The sequence below is a fragment of the Furipterus horrens genome, unplaced genomic scaffold, assembly GCF_987537825.1.
Source record: "Furipterus horrens unplaced genomic scaffold, mFurHor1.1.pri manual_scaffold_7, whole genome shotgun sequence".
Classification (NCBI taxonomy): domain Eukaryota; kingdom Metazoa; phylum Chordata; class Mammalia; order Chiroptera; family Furipteridae; genus Furipterus; species Furipterus horrens.
In genome coordinates, this window is record NW_028327177.1 from 50,501,727 (window position 1) to 50,522,212 (window position 20,486).

The 20,486-nt window shown below is 39.0% G+C and overlaps 1 protein-coding gene across 1 annotated transcript in view; it reads right to left on the reverse strand.

The window, feature by feature from the left end:
• RGS20 (regulator of G protein signaling 20) overlaps window positions 1-20,486 on the reverse strand; it is a 135,864-nt gene that overhangs the window by 12,472 nt on the left and 102,906 nt on the right. Inside the window, exon 3 of the mRNA XM_090283703.1 lies at window positions 8,776-8,924. Within this exon, the coding sequence (XP_090139829.1) occupies window positions 8,776-8,924 (149 nt within the window). The remainder of the gene's footprint in view (window positions 1-8,775; window positions 8,925-20,486) is intronic.

Genomic DNA, 20,486 nt, shown 5'->3' on the forward strand with positions numbered 1-20,486 from the left:
CTCTTTGGATATTCTGCTTGTGAAACTTACTGGATCCGGCTTTGTCATTGAAATGCGATTGCTTATGTTGATTCTGGGCCTCTTGTGAGGGACTGTGGTTCAGATCAATGTCTGATGTTGCCTGTGACTGGCCCTGGGCAACCTATTTGAAACTACAAAGTGATCCACAGTTTGTAGCTGCCTCTACCAGGCCTGTGTGCACATACAGGAAGGACCAAGCTGTGCACCATGGTCAGCTTTTACTAGCACTGGGTCTCGTGGCTGGTCAGCAAAAGTTTCAATACATCCCAAGATCCACCTCTGCCTACTGCTGCCTGCTAGTTGCCTGTTAGGCTCAAACACTGATAGAGCCTCTGGCTGAACCCACAACAGGGCAAAAGCACTACAGAGTAGGGCAAGAGGGATTGCAGAGGGAGCAGCTACTGCTTTCCCCCAGGCTGATGCTGCACAGAGAGGAGTGTTCCATCCAAGAAAGATGCTATCTGAGATATGGGAGAGTGACTCAGCAGAGGGACTTCAGTGGCTGACCCTTCAGCTTTCTCCCCAGAGCCACAAACCTCACTCCCACATGCAATTTTTGCCCACTCTGCCTTCCCTATGTTGGAGCCCCTGGTGAATGGCTGTGAACAAAATTTTGTGTTTCACCCTTTAAGAGTGTGGCTGTGTGTCTAGCCATCTCTCCCGGACAAACAGGAACCCCACTGCTTTTCATAGCCAGATCCTATGTGGGTGCCTTTCCTGGCTCTGGTACTTGGGGCTGGGGAGCCTGACTTGGGGTTGAGATCCCATGCTTTTCACAGGGAACTCCCCCCGCCACCCCACAGCTGAGGTATGCCTCTGGAAACTCAGCAGGCACCTGTGGTCAGCCCTTTTTGCATCTCTGCCCTTCCTACAAGTCTTGATGTGGCTTCTTCTGCAAGTCCTTGGTTTTAAGGCTTTTCTTCAACTAGTCTTCAGTTGGTTACTCAGGATAATTGTTCTATAATTTAGTTGTATTTTCAGTTTAATCCCAGGAGAAAGTGAGTATAGTTCCCATCTACAGTGTTGCCATCATTGATTTTCTAAAGTGTTCTTCATTTCAGATACTGTATTCGTCATTTCTTACTGGTTCTATTTTATGGCTTCTATGTTGTTTTTCATGCTGTTGTAGTTCTCACTAACGACCTTATAGTTCTCACTAAGATCCTTGAGCATCTTTATAACCATTTTTCTGAACTCTGTGTCTGATAAGTAGCTTGCCTCCATTTTATTTAGCTCTTTTTCTGGAGTTTCTCCTCTTCTTTCATTTGGAGCATGTTTGTCTCCCCATTTTGGCCTTGCTTCTATGTGTTGGGCAGGTCTGCTATGACTTCCCATTTTAGTAGAGTGGCCTTTTATAGTAGTTGTCCTATGGGGTCCAATGAGCAGTCTCCTTGATCACCTGATCTGGGTGCTCCAGGGATTTCCCTTTTGTGGGTTATGTGGGCCCTCCTGTTGTAATTGTGTTTTGATCACTATTGGCCCATTTGTGCATGAGATCGAGCCTCAGACTGCCTAACTGTGAGGCACAACCTCCACAGTGGTGTGCAAGCTGTTGTACAGATGCTGACCTCAGAGCAAAGAATTTGCCTCAGCAGTGTCTGGTGCCTACCTATATCTCCCTTTGGATATGCTCCTTCTGAAACTTACTGGATCCTACTCTGATGCTGTCTGAAGCTGCCACCGATTGTGTTGGTTTTGTGCATCTGGGAGGAACTCTGGTGCACACCAATGTCAGATGCTGCCGGTGACTGGACTTGGGCAATCTGTTTGAAGCTGCACAGTGATCCATAGTTTGTAGTTACCTTTGCTGGGCCTGGATGTGCATGAGAAGAACCAAGTTGTGCATATAAGCCAGCTATTGCCAGCATTTGGCTCAAGGCAGGTCAGCTAAAGAACCAAGGTACCCTGAGATTGGCCTCTGCCTGTCTCTTACTGCTGGTTGCCTATTAGGCTCAGTCACTGAAAGAGCTTCTGATGGTAGTGATGTTGCATGAGGCAGGTTCTCAATGAGTCACCAGGTAGGGGTGAGTGGTGTTTACCAGATTGACCAGTGTCAGTGCTGGGTCTGAGGCCACTCAACAAATGTTCCAGGGTATACCAAGTCTTGCTGTCACCCACCACATGCTTGCACACTTTTATTTTATGGTGGGTTCTCAGGAGTCATCAGGGTGAGGGTCATAGAGTTTATTGGCTCAAACAGACCAATACTGAGCTGTGTGAATAGAGGGCTCTGCACTGCTCAGGCGTGTGAAGAAAAAATGGTCCCAATCCTAGAGCCATTATAACTAAGTCTGTCCCAGACTCTGCCAAGAGGATCCCAAGCTCAGCAGTGTGGGATCTCAGAGAGTGGAAAAGATAGGGCTAGTGGATCTCTTGTCAGGGGGAGGTAGGTGTTGGTCAGGCTTTAGGGAAGGTGAAGAATGTGGCCCCCATACCAGAGTGACACAACTCAGTCTGTCCCAGAATTTGTACAGCCCTGGTCAAGGTGGAACCACTAGTATTAGGGTGGGTGGGGCGAATGAGAATCTGGAGTGTGGGTCTGCCAGGAGCCCTGAGTGTTTGGCTGGCAAATCTCTCATAATGAGAAAGCACCTCTCAAGTTCATGGAAAAGTGCCAAGAACAGCCCCCTCTCCAAAGCCACACAACTCATTCAGCCCCTGAGTCTTCCCAGACCTCTGCACCCTGGCCAAAGCAGCTGACTGTTTGTTCATCAAGGCCAGGGCAGGGTGTAATCTTCACAGGGTGGAGCCATAGGGAATTCAGAAGGTGGGGCTATTGTTTTCTCCCAGGCTCATGCTGCACAAAAAGGAGTGCTCCACCCAAGAAATATGGCATCTGCAGTGTGTGAGAGTGACTCAGTACAGGGATCCTGGTGGATGTCCTTTTAGCTCTCTCCCCAGAACCACAAACCCCAGGCTCTCCTCATGTGACTCTAGTCTTGTCTACTCTCCCTCCACCAGAGTCCATGGTGAGTGGTTGCAAATGATATTTTTTGTGTTGGCCCTTTAGGACAGTGCCTGTGTCTCTAGTGGACTCCTGTCTCTCTGTGACAGGCAGAATCCTCACTGTTTTTCATAGCCAGATGTTATGTGGTCAACTCTTCCTGGCTCTGGTACCCTGTGCTGGGGAGCCTGGCTTGGGACTAAGACCCCACGTTTCTCAAAGGGAACCCCCTGCAACTGAGATATCCTTCTGGGACCATAGCTGTGGCCTGTGGGAGTGGGGCAGCCCATTTTGAGTCTCCACCCTTCTTCCAGTCCTGATGTGGCTTCCTCTGTAAATCCTTGGTTATGAGATTTATCTTTGGCTAGTCTTCAGTTGGTTATTCAGGATGATTGTTCTGTAATTTAGTTGTAATTTCAGTTTGTTCCTGGGAGGAGGTGAATCTGAATGTCTTTTTAAATTTCATTTAGGTAGGTACCTAAGAGTGGAAATGCTTCCATATGGTAACTATTTTTAACATTGTGAGAAAATCCTGAATTGTTTTCCTGGTTTGAGGGATCCAATCTTTTCATATCCTTGCCAGCACTTGTTTATTGCCTTTATTTTTCATCCTAGCCTTTTAAGTATGATAAAGTAGTGTCTCATTGTGGTTTTGATTGGCATTTTGCCATTGAACAAATGACTAATGACATTGAACTTTTTTTCATATATTTATTAGCTATTTGTACATCTTCTTTGGATACATGTCTAATCAGATCCTTTGCTTATTTCTAAATTGGTTTGTTTTTCTATTATTGAGTTATAAGTTTTTTACATGCTGAATGCTATTACTTTAATGCTAATTTCATCTTTCTTCTTATTGAATTTTTTTGTGTTTACATCAGTTTAGAATAATTCTCTTGGGATTTCAGGGTATACTCTCGTATCACCTGCAAATAGGGAGAGTTACTACTTCTTTTCCAATTCTTAGTCTTCAAGTCATTTTCTCTTATCTAATTTCATTGACTGATATGTATAGTACAATGCTGAAGATCAGGGGTATCATGAACATTTTTACCTTGTTTTTGATTTTAGCAGGAATGCTTTTAATATCAAAATAATTTTTTATCATCGATTATTTGAGTTTACTTTATCATACTATCACCACAATATTATCTTTTCTATTCCTTTTATTATATTTCTCCTTAACTCTCTTTACACCAGTATGTAAAAGTCTTTCAGTTTATTTTCAGTACATCTGCTTAAGAAATTTTAGTGATTGCGCATGTGTAGCTCTACTTTTCCTTAAATGCAAAGTTATTAGAAATGCAGCAGCTCTTTTGACTTGTTGTTTTTATCATGCCATGCCAGGGCTAAAAAGTTTTACTAAATAATGGTTTCTTTTTAAAAAATATATAATTTATTTATTTGTTTGTTTATTTATTTTTTAGAGAAAGAGAGGGAGAGAAACATCACTGTGTCGTTGCCTCTCACTCGCACCCCCACCTGAGGACCTGATGTGCAACCTAGTTATGTGCCCTGACTGGGAATCGAACCAGCGACACTTGGTTTGCAGGCCAATGCTCAATCCACTGAGCCACACCAGCCAGGGTTTAATAATGGTTTCTTAAAACATAAATAAAATCAACCTTGAGAGGCGTCTGGGTGGTGTTCTCTCCACAGGAGCATTAGTACTGCTTGACTTCCTAGACTTCTTTTGTAAGCAGAAAATATTACAACATATTAGATATGAATAAGCAATGAGAAAAAGAAGGATGAATTTGACACAATATTCCTAAAAGAACTGGAAGTTACATTGCGAACTAAGTAAGCAATATTTATTTAAGCTTTGACATTTTCCATGTCTCATTTTTTAAAAACTAGAAATATTTAAGGAGACAATGTATTCTTCAAAAAGTGAAGAATGTAGTTTGTGTCATTTTTTTAAAAACCCTGCCCTAAATTGCTGTTGTTACAGTAAAACAAGAAAATGTTGATAGAAGCCAAAATAGTTGCTCACCACTCAGCAAAAGAAGACACATGGTTAGAAATATTTTGGTAAATTTTTGAGTTATAAAAGGGGGAAAAAAATCTATAATCTTTTAGAAAGAAAAAAACAAGGTTTATTGCGAAAAGATCAAGAATCAGCATGACTTTTATAAAATGAAATGTCAGAAGGCCATAAAGGAGAATTTTGAGACCAACAGTGCAAGGCCTTAGAAAACATACTGTCATTTACCTTTCTTAAAAATTGACTCTATTACATATTATCAATATGGATAAGTCTCTACATGGATAAATCTCTGGCTGTGTACTTTTTCCATCCCATTTTCTCTTGTCCAACTTAGTGACAAATACCATCCTTAATTTGTTGTTTATCAATTACTATTCATAGTTATGCTAGTCTCTCTATTTATAAGTGTATAAATATATAAATATAAACATAAATACACAAAGATATTTTCTACTTTGTAAAAATGTTATTATATAACACACACTGCGTTACCATTGGCTTTTTCCCCCTCTAGCGCATGAATTTAAATGCTGTGTAGTATTGCATTGTATAATTATATCAAAATGTACTTATTCATTTTCCTGTTCATGAACTTTAAGAGACATTTTGAATTTTTCTCAATCAGATTCATGCTGCAATGACTTCTTCATACTCACCTCCTTTTGCATGTGCACAAGAGTTTTTCCTAGAGTAGGGTGCTATATTTAGAGGGTATACATTTAGCTTTCATATTTCTTATCCTTGTTAGTAGAAGCACAAGTGGATTATATTTTCTGTTTCCTTTGTTAACTTTTCTTTTAATCATTGTTTTCTTATCTCCTGAAGTTCTTCATTTGCATTCTTTGTTAAGTACATTATAACTACTTCTGTTGGTATGTTTTATCTGTTCATTTTATTTCTGATATCTTTTGTTAAACACATTTTAAAAACAGCTTTATTAAGATATAATCCACACACCACAACTAACAAGTTAAATGGCACAAGTCAATGTTTTCAGTATATTTATACAGTTGTGTAACTATCACTATGAACCTAGAACATTTCATTACTCCAAAAAGAAATGGTACACATTAGCACTCACTCCCATTTCCCCCATCCCTAGGTAACAAGTAATCTACTTTCTGTATCTGTGAGTTTACCTATTCTGGACATTTCATATAAATAAAATCATAAAATATGTGGCCTTTTGTGTCTGGCTTCTTTCACTTAGTAAAACATTTTCAAGGTTCATCCATGTTTCATCAATTTTAATACTTCATGCCTGTTATAGCTAAATAACATTCCATTCTATGGAAATATCACATTTTGTTTATACATTCATCAGTTGATGGACATTTGTGTTGTTTCCACTTTTTGACTATTAGAAGTCATGCTGCTATAAATATACAAGTCTTTGTGTAGAATATGTTTTATATTGCTTATTACGTACATTTTTATATTTCAGTGTAGCCAAATTTATTATTCTTTTACTTCTGTAGATTTTGCTGTAATTCTTCCAAAACCAAGACTATAAAGATACCCTATATTTTCTTCTTGGCTATTCATAGCCTTCAAGCCTTCTGGAATTGATCTTTTGGGGGGGGGGGAGGGGAGGAGATTTAATTTTGTGTATGATATAGTATTAAAATTTAAACCTATTTTTATGGACCAACCTTCCTGGTTTGCCTGGGACTGACAGATTTTCTGGGACAGGACTTTTCAATGCTAAAACCAAGAAAGTGCCAGGCAACTGGGATGAGGGGATCACTGTAATGTCAAGTATCTTGCTGTTTATAGAAAGCTCATTATCTCTTTTGCTAAAGCCACTTTTGTCACATGCTAACAAAGTTTTCTATATTTCCTTTACCATTTTCCATTGATGTGAAAACTATATTGTTTTTCTAATTATGAATGCCATTAATTTTGAAAACAAAAGTTCTTGTAATTTTTTCCTAAGAAAGTCTAAAGTTATTAATTTGTCTATCATTCGCAAGATTATTTGTTTACAGCTTCAAATTTATACTTTTTAACAAAATTAAATACGTTTTATATATAGCTATATTTGATTCCTCTTGTGTCCATCATTGTTACTTGTTTCCCATGACTACTCTGTGGGTTCACTTTTTTTTCCCCTGAGGTACATCCTGTCTGAATTCTTTTAGGGAGAATCTGTCTGAAAATGTCTAATTTTACCCATACTCTTGACTTACAGTTTGAATATATTTTCAGTTACTTTTCTACAGGACTTTGAAGACATTCCTCTGTTTTCTTTTATATATACACATGACATGTGCTAAATAATTTTTGGCTATGATGATGATGTCTAGGTACAGATTTACATTTTATTCACCCTAGTTCATACAAATAGGAGGAGCCTGTTCTGGGATCTACCACCACTGCTACCTTTACACCATCAGTCCCATATTTTGTTCGCGCCACCACCTCAGCCTCTTGTGTTCCCTGCAAGGCAGCTAAGAAGAGAGAAAGGACAGGGTGAGTGCTATGTGGGGATCTCAACTGCACTGGAATATTTTGTACATCTCTCAGATAATTATCTTTAATCATCTCACTGAGACTGAGTAGCAGAGTAAAAAGAGTGTAAAGGGGGTCTAAACATAGTCTCTTCACAACTGGTGGGTATTTTCCCTACTTAGGGTAGGTCTGGACACCCACATGTGTAGGGTGTGCCAATAGGTGCCTCTCTTCCAGTGTCCTTTTGGTTCTCTAGGTTCCTACTTGGGGCTGAAGTCTTGTTTTGAATGTTAGACTGTTTAGATCTTGTCATCCCTGTCTCCCCCGTATTTCTACTTGCTATCTGGACTCTGTCTTGAATGGACACAGCATCCAGCATCATAATTTCATCAGTCTTTGGGAGTGTCATTTGCTGCATTTCATCCACCTGATTGGAAGTTCTTGGAAATTAACACTAGCCTAAGTCAAACGGAACAGACCAACTTTTCCTGGACATTTCATTTTCAACCTCCACCCCACCACCCAGTTCTGCCACTGTTCTTGATCAGTCTTCATACCAGGTTTTTTATTCTTCACTGGATAGTGAAGTCTTGGTTCAACTTGTAGTCAAGTTTACATAATTTACAACAATTCAGTTGCCTAAAGTTATGTACATATTTGGCTGGCACTAAGCACTTTTCATATCTAATATTTCAGAAATGCAATTTAATGTTCCTGTGATTTCTAAGTATAAATCATATACATTTCTCTAGACTTTTAACTGTGTGACTCAAACAGTCAAGGATGTTTTATATTCAAATTGTATATATCTCTTTTTGAGCAATGATTGTGTTTCTTCTTCTACCAGTAAGTTAGCTTATATTTTTAATTTTTATCTTCCTGTTAAGCATATGTTTTGACATTTTTCTTTATTAAAATGAAAAATAAGGCCAAAACAGCAGAAAATAAAATCCAGGCTCTTTGAACTGCATAGCCTTAACATTTAAGACCCATCTTAAATTCTAACTCCTCCACAAAACCTTTATTATCAACTAGAGTTCCTTGAGTTTACTACTTTCTAATCATCTAGGTGTTTTTCCATCCCAATATTAATATTCAAACTGCCCATATATTAATATTCAATCATAAACATATGTAGTTGTTTTAAACATATGTCAGCTAGAGTTTAAGAATTTGAATATAGATCCCTTAAAAGCTAGAATGTAGCCTCTTCGTTTTGTTGTTGTTATCCTTCACAAAACCCAAATCAGTGTCAGGCATATGATAGTTGTTTAAAAAACACTATTGAATTAATCATGAGCTGTCACAATTCAGAGGTATCATTTCTCAGCCAGGAGCACGTTAATTACAAAGCCCCAAACCTCACCAAGAACAGCTACAGCAGCAGCACCAGCAGAAGCAACAAGTATTGGATCCCCGGTTCCCCATTCCATGTTGGCCTGGGAGGGAATCAGGTGTCTCCTGGGCTGCAGACATCTGCCGCTTGCGCATCTCCATCCATTCTGACCCCATCAGCTGCAACAATGAAAGGAAAAGGAGGTGGGGAGAGAGTGCTTGGTGATCCAGTTATTTGGATCATTGAGAAGATGTAATGTGACTATATACAGGCCATTTACACTAATTCTGGTAAAATTGGTGCTTAGAACTAATTTATTAAACATTTATTTAATGTCCAGGTTCTGCCGAGAACAGTGATAAATTTTAGGAATAAAATGACAAACAGAGGGTCCCCGCCCCAAGGTACTCACAGTTGAGTAAAGGAGACAAATACAGATCTCAAATACACTGAAGACATGCAGTAAAAGCTACATTAGGGTCATTTCCCAACTCCAGGATTCCCTTTGGGCTGAACTGATGGGGAGCAGTTGAGTTACAGCTGCCATAAGGCCAAAGCACAGATATGGGAGGCAGCCATACCCAAAATTTCAGGCACACAAACACAGAAGTAAGAGGGAACATCAGAAGAGGAAGGACAGTTGGCGGGGGGTGGGGGAGCAGCGGGGGTTTGGGGTGTGTGTGTGTCCACACTTAACTATAAAATAAATAAATCAGAGGAGTGTAAAGTACAGCACATAGAATATAGTCAATAATGTAGTAACTGTACCCTGGCTGGTTTGGCTCAGTGGATTGAGCGTCGGCCTGCGAGCTAAGTGTTGCTGGTTCGATCTTCCAGTCAGGGCACATCAGAGAAGGAAAACTCTGACTCCAAAAAACCTCCGCTGCCTTGCGGCATACCTCTTCAGGGGAAAGGCTAAGGGAGTAAACCCCGACAGAAAATCCGGAGCCGGAGTCCCTAAGGCGGTTTGACGTTGTAGTCAACACCGGCAACTCCTGCGGCGCACCTGAAGCCAAGCTGTATTGACTCCGTCTTTCCCTTGGACCCTTCAGCTGCGAAGAGAGGGGGGGTCTGCTGCATGGGCAACAGCAGACCCTCCATATCACCCTGCCCAGGCTCTGTAGCTTCAGCTCCACTGGAGAGGACACTCCAGCGTCATCGCAAGATGTCGATTCAACACGGGAGGAGACAGATACCGTGTCACTCCCGAGTTGGACTGCACAGCCATTCTCAGCGGTGCAGATAGACTCTTAAGAAGCTACACCATCGTCTCTCGAGACAGACGGCTGCCGACGATGACGACGTACTGTGGTGACCGATGGTTAGTAGACTTAACATGGTGATCACTTTGTATGCTATATAAATGTCAAATTACTATGTTGTATACCTGAAGCTAATATAATATTTTATGTCAACTGTACTTTAATAAAAAAAGAAGGGGGAGAACAGAAGTCCTGGGATGCTGTCCAGATCTGAGGCCTCACTGACATTCAGATCTTTACTAGCTGCAAAACCTTGAAGAAGTTACCCAACTTGGTATTTGCAAAGCACTTAGAATCTGCTTGGTACATAGTATTGTTCAATTATTCTCAGAAAGAGATGCAGGACTGTGGCCTGTGGCCTACTCAGGTCTGTCTCTCCTCAGTGGAGTTCAAGCCCTTGGAAACAGGATCTATGCCATTCATTCCCTCTGCTTGTTCTGAGGGCTACAAGAATAATTGAAAGAGAGAAGCATTAAAGTAATATAAGAAACAAGAAATTGCTGAGTCCATTTTTACTTTCGATATTACTATTGAATTGTCTGTGGAGTAAAAGCAAAAATATATTAAAGCTACATTAAATAACCTCAAATAGGGCTGTGGAATTAAAATCTGGATTTGTCCAACATTAGATATATCTCTTCTTACTATTACATATTCTTATATGCTATTGGACTTTGTTTTAATATCATTTTTTTATATATCTTCATATCAGGTAGGTATAGTTCTCTACATGAATTAAAAAAATTGTTTTTGGCTGTCCTTGTTTATTTTTACTTCTAGTTGAATTTTGGAATCAGCCTGTCAAGTTCCAAAATACCTGTTGGGATTTTGATTAGGACACATTGAATTTATAATTTTATTTATGGGAAATGTCATCTGTTTTAGTACCTGCCAAACTAGGGGTGACTCCTCTGGATTAGCCCTTTTAATTATACTGAAATGTAAGTTCCAGGACAGTAAGAGGAACTTGTGAAAATGTTTTACTGTCCCTTCATCCACAGCCAAAACAATGCTCACAACACCTGTCCAAAGAGTGCAGCCTTCAAGCAGTCTAGGACTCGAGTTGGTGCAGCTCACTTGACCAAAGGTGGAGACAGAGACATTTACCCAACTTACAGTCACATTTTCTAGGCAGCGCTGGAAGGCAGGCCCCCTTTTATGCCACAGGGGAGACGCTTTGGGCTCCTCTGGGCATCACATTCTCACAATAACTGCAGCATTACAGCGGGGATGTAGGCTGACGTGGTTTCACTTTATTCAGGATACTGAAGGAAGGCACAATCTCTAAAGTTGCTTTGAGCAAAAGATCTCCAGGTAATTGTTATTTTCTAGATGTTGATGCAACTTGTATCATTAAAATAAAACCCCAATTGCTTGTCAAAAAAAAAAAAAAAAAGATTGTGAAATGGTAATGTCATCAGATTTCAAGGGATTACTATTTCAATATCTTTGCAACATTGGGTCTTCCCAAGTAGTATATGGAATATCTTTTCATTTAAATCCTATTCTATGTATAGTTTAAGAATTTTACTCAAACAGATCATACATAATTTTGATAGATTTATTCCTAAATATTTTATAGATCAGTTTTTACTGCTGTTGTAAATATCCACCCCCATGTTTCTAAATAGTTATTTCAGAGTACAGGAAGGCTAAGAATACCATATTTAGCCTCTCTATTGAATTCTCTTTCTAGTTCTAGTAAACTTTCTATTGCTTCTCTTGGGCTTTCTAGTTAGATGATCATACTATCTATAAATAATCACACTTGTCTGTTTACTTTTTGTACCTTTCCAAGCTTTCCAAGGTATAAACATCCTTCTTCTATATTGGATGTGTGTGTATATGTGTATGTATGAGAAGGAGAGAGAGAAAGAGACAGAGACAGAGAGAAAGAGAGAGAGAGAGAGAGAGAGAGAGAGAGAGAGAGAGAGAGTCAGCAATGCTATTAGGTGCCTTTGTGTTCTTCATGACTTTAATGCTAAAATTATAAACTTTACCCATATGTGTGATGTGTGTTGGAAGTTTCTGGAAGATAACTTGATTGAGTTAAGCAATCTTTCTTCTTCTATTTACATAATATAAAATAAATTGTGTCAGCCTGTCTTATTAGTTAACATGTTTTATTTGTTTGTATGCACCTATTTCTTTGTATATACCTAGAAGAATCCTAATGACAGTAAGTAAACTCTTAGAGAACATCATCGGGTGGCTCATGACTAGATAGTACCTTAAGAAATTAAAGGCAAATTCCATCAAAGTCTGTTCTTACACATTTTTGGAAACAGCTTTATTGAGATCCAATAGGTGAACAATATTACCTGCATGCATTTAAAAGATATAATTCGATAAATTTTAACATGCATATTCCTGGGAAACCACCACCACAATCAAGACCAATGATCATTTGCAAAAGGTTCCTCACAACCCTTGGGAATCCCTCTCTCTTGCTCCTCCCTCCTTCTCCTGCCTGCCCAAGACAATCACGAACCTGCTTACTCCCATTATATATTAATTTGCAATTTTTAGAATTTTGTACAAAGAGGAATCATAATATATATATATATATATATATATATATATATATTCTTTTTTTGGTCTGGTTTACTTCACTCAGCATAATTATTTTACAACTGTTGAATTTATCAGCATGCATTTTTTTTTTTTATTCCTGAGCTGTATTCCACTGTGTATTCTTCCTGCACCTATTGTTGGACTTACACATTTTTGATGGCACTACTATAAGAAACCGTGAAGATGAATGTCTTACCAGACAAAATGAGCAGTGTATATAGCTAAGACTGTATTAAAATTATTGCACTATAAAGTACTAACATGTTTCTATAGTCTGTTCTTCCACATTGAATAATGCTTGATAATTATGTTCTTTTGGTATTTCTGTTGGATTAATCATGGGTCCTTAACCTTTTTCTAATTTATAATTCCTCATTTCTTTTTTCAATGTTCTGTCTCAATTCATCTTTGTAGAGTTTCAACTTGGCCTCATTATCTTATTTAATTTCTCTTTCATGTATCATTAGAATTTCCTATATGGTTTCTTGGAATTCTTACATATAATTCAACAATTTTGACATCTTAAATCATTTAAAGCCTTGAATAAACAAGTGTACAGAAAGATATGCTATTTCTATAAAATGTACAAATAAATTATTACCTCTTATTTTCAAAAATTCTAAATTAACAAGCTTGGTTTTCATTTAATTACTAGATGTTGGAGTGTTTAGTGACATGAATGGTCCTGAGTATTCATGCCCTGCTGAGCCATGGTGAAATAAGAAACCCTGAGAAGAAGCTCATCTCATCGTGTTAATAAACATAAAAATTAAAGTGATGTAAGCATCATGGTAGTGTGAGAAGACTGCTTTGTCCCTCCCCTAAACTTACAGTAAATTCAAATAACTATAACTCAACAAAGGATCTCTTCCTGCTGAACACACAAACAGCCTGAAAGATCCAGGCATCAGGACATCTGAAGGTGGGCCTGTTGGAACAAGTTGACAAGTTGGGAGAGGAGAAGCTGGGGAAGGACAGGAGCAGTTGCTGCAAACACAGCTCAGTGCTCAACCGCAGCTCCAGCAAGTGTGGTACAGTGGCTGCCGCCCTCACACTATAGCCTGGAGCAGAAGCATGGTTACTCTGAAAAGGCATATCCTCCTTTTCCTCCGCATGGCAGAATTGCCCTGTAGAGGCATCTGGATGCCTTAAACAGCACACGGGTGCCCACAGCCATTGCTGACAGGGGGCTGAGAGACAGAAAATCATCAACTTGCCTCCCTTGTCCTGCACACCCTGGCAGAGCCGGGTAGAAGTAGTGGATGTACCTCTAACAACACAGCAGAGCCAGCAGCTATTAGTAACAAGGAGGTAGTGCTGGGAGTTTGCAAAACCAGTTCTCCAAAACCCACCATATTGTCCCAATACAGCGGTGGTACTCCATAACTAAATCAAGCCAGTCACAGAGAGGACACCCATCGTCCCACTGGGTGGCATTTTCTCCAACCAAAGAAAGGCCGCTCCACTGCAATCCCAGAGTTACAGGTGAAAGAAAACAAACTAAATAAAAAATTGTGTGATAGCACCATTTACTGGAAAACAAAAGAAACTACCCTATCAACCTTCTGAACTGTTGAGAGCAAACAGTATCTAAACAAGAAAACTGCTCACTATTTCATATGTGCAGGTTGAGAAACAATCCATTGAACGTCATGAAGAATCAAGGTAACATGGGAACACAGGAAAGTCATTGAAGTCTCCAGAAACCAAACTGAAAGTCAGGGAAGGCTGCAATTTAAATGACAGGGAATTTAAGATTCATACTAACTTCTTGTTGGGTCTAAGAGAAGAATATTCTTTTATTATATTTCTGAAATTTATTTGGTAATATATTATAAAAAGGAATGTTTCTTTGTTTATTGTTGACACTATTACAGATGTCCCACTTTCCCCCTAGCCCGCTTCCACCAAGCCCCCTTTCCCTCTTCACTCTGGCCTTCACCACACTGTTGTCAGTGTCTATGGGTTATGCATATACATTCTTTTCTTTCTTTTAAATATATTTTATTGATTGTGCTAATACAGTTGTCCCAGTTTTTCCCCTTTGCCCACCTCCACCTGGTACCTTCATTCCCTACAGCAATTGCCTTCTTAGTTCATGTCCATGAATCATGCATATAAGTTCTTTAGTTACTCAATTACCTATACTGTTCTTATCATCCACCTGTCTATTTTGTACCTTCTGATTTGTGCTTCTTAATCCCTGCATGTTTCGCCTCATTTTCTCCCTTCCCCCTCCCAACTGCCACCTCTCCAAATGATCTCCATATCTATGATTCTGTTCCTGTTCTGCTTGTTTGCTTAGTTTGTTATTTGGATTCAATGATTGATCATTGTGAATATATTGCCATTTTAATGTTCATCATTTTGATCTTCTTTTTCTTAAATAAGTCCCTTTAGCATTTCGTATAATAATGGCTTTGTTATGATGAACCTTTTTAGTTTCACCTTGTCTTGGAAGCACTTTATCTGCCCTTCCATTTTAAACGATAGCTTTGCTAGATAGAGTAATCTAGGTTGTAGGTTATTGCTTTTCATCACTTTGAATATGTCTTGCCAGTCCCTTCTAGCATGCCAAGTTTCTTTTGAGAAATCAGCTGGTAACCTTATGAAAACTCCTTTGTAGGTAACTCTCCATTTTTCTCTTGCTGCTTTAAGGTTCTCTCTTTATCTTTAACCTTTGGCATTTAAATTATGATGTGTCTTGGTGTGGTCCTCTTTGGGCCCAGCTTGTTTGGGACTCTCTGTGCTTCCTTGTATGTCTATTTCCTTCATCAAATTAGGGAAGTTTTCTTTAATTATTTTTTCAGGTAAGTTTTCAATTTCTTGCTCTTCCTCTTCTCCTTTTGGCACCCTTATGACTTGGATTCTGGTATGTTTAAAGATGTCTCAGAGGTTCCTAAGCCTATCCTCATTTTTTTTAAATTATTTTTTCTTCATGCTGTTCTGATTGAATGGTTTTTTCTTCATGTGTTTCAAATCATTGATTTGATTCTCAGCTTCATTCCCTCGTCTGTTGGTTCCCTGTGGCTTTTTCTTTATTTCACTTAATACAGCCTTCATTTCTACCTGGTCTTTTTTTTTTTTTTTTTTAAGATTTCATTTATTTTTACAGAGAGGGGAAGTGAGGGAGAGAAACATCGATGTGTGGTTGCCTCATGTGTGCTCGCAACTGGGGACCTGGCCCACAACCCAGGCATGTGCCCTGACTGGAAATCAAACCAGTGATCTTTTGGTTCACAGGCAGGTGCTCAATCCACTGAGCCACACCACCCAGGGCTCTACCTGGGTCTTTTTTATGCTGTTGAAGTATCCAGTGAGTTCATAGAGCATCCTGATAACCAGCGTTTTGAACTGTGCATCTGATAGGTTGCTTATCTCCATTTCATTTAGTTCTTTTTCTGGAGTTCTGTTGTATTCTTTCATTTGTGCCATATTTACTTGTCTCCTCATTTTGACAGCCCCCCTGAGCTTGTTTTTGTATGTTAGGTAGAGCTTCTTTGACTCCCTGTCTTAGCAGTGTGGCCTATTGTAGAAAATTGCACCTGTTAAGTTGTATGGGGCAAAGCCTTATGTAGTTGCCAGGGTGGGGCAACACATGTCATTGGTCTGTGGCTCTGTGTAGGGGAGGGCTCAAAGAGGAACCAATGCTGCTGCCTGGCCTCTAGAGTTTCGTCTGGGAGGAAGCTGTCTCCTGGCACTCACACTTCTCTTTCTCCCTATATACCACTGGTGCCTTCCCAGCTGTTGCCCTGTTGCTGAATCCCAAAGCGGGTAGATCTGTGTGAGTCCTAAGTTCATTGCAGGCCCTTTAGGAGGACATAGTTCTTTCCCCACCCAAACCCCATTGGTTTTTACCACCAGAAGTTATGGGGACTTATCTTCCTGGCTCTGTATCCCGGGCTTGGTGACTCGCTCCCGAGGTATCCCTCCCATTTTTTATCTATCACAAATGGATGGGGAACTGCCCATTTCCATCTCTGTGCCTCTCTGCACCTCTCTATGTCTCTGCCCCTCCTACCCAACTGGATGAACGTGGCTTCTTTAAATATTTGGTTGTTGGACATTCTCACAACTCAATTTTCTGACAATTCTGAGCGATATTTGTTTTGTAGTCTAGTTGTATTTTTTACTATAGCTGTGCATGGAGGCAAGGCATGTTTAGCTATGCCACCATCTTGATGGGAAGTTGCATATATGTTCTTTGGCTAATTCCTTCACCTTCTTTCATCCAGTCCATCCCTTCCCACTCCCCTCTGAGAGCTGTCAGTCGGTTTCATGTGTCCATGCCTCTGTTTCTATTTTGTCCATTAGATTCCACATATAAATGAGATCATATGGTATCTGTCTTTCTCTGGCTGACTTATTTCATTAAGTACAATAATCTCCAGGTCCATCAATGCTGTCACAAAAGGTAAGAGTTTCTTTTTTTTCTTTTTAAGGCTGAACAGTATTCCATTGTGTAAATGTACTACAGCTTTTTATACACTCATCTGCTGATGAACCCCTGGGCTGTTTCCAGATGTTGGCTATTGTAAATAATGCTGCTATGTACATAGGAATGCATATATTCTTTCAAGTTGGTGTTTCAGAATTCTTAAGATATATTACTGGAAATGGAATCACTTGGCCAAAAAGCAGTTCCATCTTTAATTTTTTGAGGAAACTCCATACTGTTTCCTCTGTGGCTGCACCAGTTTGCCTCACAACCAACAGTGCACTAGGGTTCCCTTTTCTCCACATTCTCACCAGCACTTGTTTGTTGATTTACTGATGGTAGCCATTCTGGAAGTTGTGAGGTGATCTCTCTTTGTGGTTTTAATTTACATCTCTCTGATGATTAGTGCCATTGAGCATTTTTTCATATGTCTATTGGACACCTTTATATCCTCTGTGGAGAAATGTATAGGAGAAAATTTTTTTTTTCCTGAATATTTGTAAAGTTTGCTCATAAAATTACTGGAACCATTTAGGACTGGCTTGTAGACTGTGTTTTCAATTTCTTCTTGTATTTCTGTTTTTTTCATAGTTTCTTCTTTTCTTTGAGTTAATATGGTATTTTTCATTTCCTGAAAAAAAAGTCCATCCATTTCATCTAATTTTCAAAGTTATTGGAACTTATTATTATTAGTCATTTTACAACCAGCAGAAATAAATGATTTAAGTTCCTGCATGCTTGTTTAAAAGACAAACATGCAGCTTATGGGACAGCTGCATGGTTAGTGTCACTAAATATTTGTTTAGAATTAATTTTTTAATGTAATAACTAATGAACATATTAAATGAATGGTACCAATTTAAAAGATTTTTTAAAATATGCCTGTGGCAAATCTGTTAACTCAGCTAGTCCTTCCAGACATTGATAGATGATTAGCCAAACTAACTTCATGTCTCTTGCTTTGCTTTCATCATATCTGTGGGAGAACTCTGCATACATTTCACTTCCATTTGTTCTTTCTAAATAGCATGGAATCAGTGCTTCTTTGATATTGTTACTGTATTTCTCTTTTGATATATGTCTGGCATAGACTGCTGGGCACAGTTTCAATGTTTATTGGGATGACTCAAGCATGTCACATGCATGATCCCACAGGAATTAGCTTTCTTTGTTTGAGGATCCTGAGGTTTAGAAGTGAGATGAATATAAAACCAATGTCAGCAACCCAGATGCTTTATTCTATAATTTATAGAATTTTAAAAGCAACCTGAGGGAATGGTGATAATACAACTTGTCAGTTGATTATATTTCAAATCTTAAGCAAGAGCTAATCCTATTCAAACATGGCTTTTACAAATTCCTAGAAACCTGGCATTTAAGAAACTTCTTTCAAAGTTCAAGTGAAAGGCAACAGAAACTCTTAATTCTGATTACAATGAGTAATTTGGAATCAAAAGCAGTAACTTGACAGAAAAAATTTTTACCTAACTATAATCAGCTCAGAAATGTTATTTATTATTTTATGGTAAACTTAAACTTGGTGGGTGGATTCCATTAATAGCTGTTTATTTTTATTATAGTTTCCAAATTCTGAGAATAGCCATTATTGAATTACACATTGGGAATATGATGAGGCATCAAGTATTGTGTAAAAAAATATTATCTCTTAAAATCTAAAACCTGAGCTTCTGTTCCCAAGGGTACAGAATCATAGACCAGATCCCAATGAAGGTAAACCAAGAAGCCAAAAGGGCATTAATTTAAAACCATTTTCAGCAATGCTTAGAAACAGAATCCTACCATCAGGGATAGTTTCGGCCCTTGAAAATGTTACATCTGAATACAAGGAAATCTGAGAGGACAAATTCTCCTGGAGGCAACCCAAATCCCAAATCCATTTATATATCCTCTGAGTTACTTTTTCTTTAACAAACCTTGGCTCTTGAAGTATTTTTCCTTTGGGTAGTTCTTCCAGGTACATCATGAGTGCTTCTGGATAACAAGACATCTGTCAGAGCAAAGTGCTACTCAAAGTACTCTTCAGCACTACCACTGCTACCTGCTTAAGACATTGACTTTAAAATCTTATTTAGTTTTAACTTATTATTTGATTAACCTGCATAGAATCTAGCTTATGGTGCATTTTCCTGCCTCATCTTGAACCTTGCCATGGGCTTCATCATTACCCTATCCAAACTGCAGTTCATATATATATATATATATATATATATATATATATATATATATATATATATAATTTTACTCCTGGCCCCTGAGTCCATTTCACCCATCACTCTCTAGAGAGAGACATCCAGAAAGCTATGAATGTTACCAAAAAACTAAAGACTGAAGTGTTTGAATTCGGATTCTGAAAGTCTTGGCCAAGCTGGGGAAATGAGTTCTTACTCTGATTACTCCCTCTGTTTCAAGTAAAATCAGCGACAGATAAGAAGAATCTATAAAGATATGGGTGAGAAAAAAAATCTATAAAGATATGGGTGAGCCAAAAAGTAAGGTAAGTATATCCAAAAACCAGAAAGGAAATGGAAATGTCAATGAATGGGCAGAGTGAACCCGCTAGGCTCTAGGTCCAAGAAACAGACAAAGGCACCATAGTCTGGAAAGTAAAGGAAACTAGAATTGCTTCAGGTAAAATGGGAGACAGAGATGTATTCACTGTTTTAAAAGCTGAGAAAAATCTTCTCTTCCTTAGAAAAGAAGCTAAAAAAAGAAACAACTGTGGCTGACCTCTGCTGAGATTTAAGAAGGCTGTAGAACCTAGGTACAGGACTATCCAGAATACAGACATGGTCAGGAAAGAGCCAGAGCTGCTGGCTCTGAGATTAAATCTTCCATAATCTCAGTATCACATGGACAGAAATTCTGAATTGTCATCCTAATACGTTGTTTTCTGTAGAAAATCTCAGTGATTCATGTAAGAAATAGTTGAAAACTAAGAATGATAGAAAACTAAAAAGAAAAAGAAACAATTCATTCAAAATGAATATACAAACCAAAATTCCTCCCCCCTACTCCTCATTTGTAGAGTGGAAGCTCTAGCTTGCTAGAAGGGAAAGGTTCTAAACTGGGAGGAGCAAGTTGAGAAGATCTAGGTTGCCCCCTCCACCCTACCCCATGCTTGTTTGCAGAGCTCTGGTTGCTGTCCCCGCCTCTACTTCAGGTACAGTGGTGCCAGAGTTCTTCCTGGGGGAGGGATAAGCTTCAGGACTAAGAACTTCACAGGGGACCAACTGTGCTTGGATTAGATCAGGGAGAGTTTATACATAAGGGCATAGTAAAAACTATGAGGTTTTAGTGGGCAAGCATTTAAGAGGAGTTGGTAGCTCCTTGATCCTAGTGATAACAAGCACACAAAGAACCAGTCCACATTCAGCAGAATCAGTGAGGGGAAAAAGACACAGGCTGAAACCAGAGAAGTCCACATGCAGACTTTCCTCAAGCTTTCT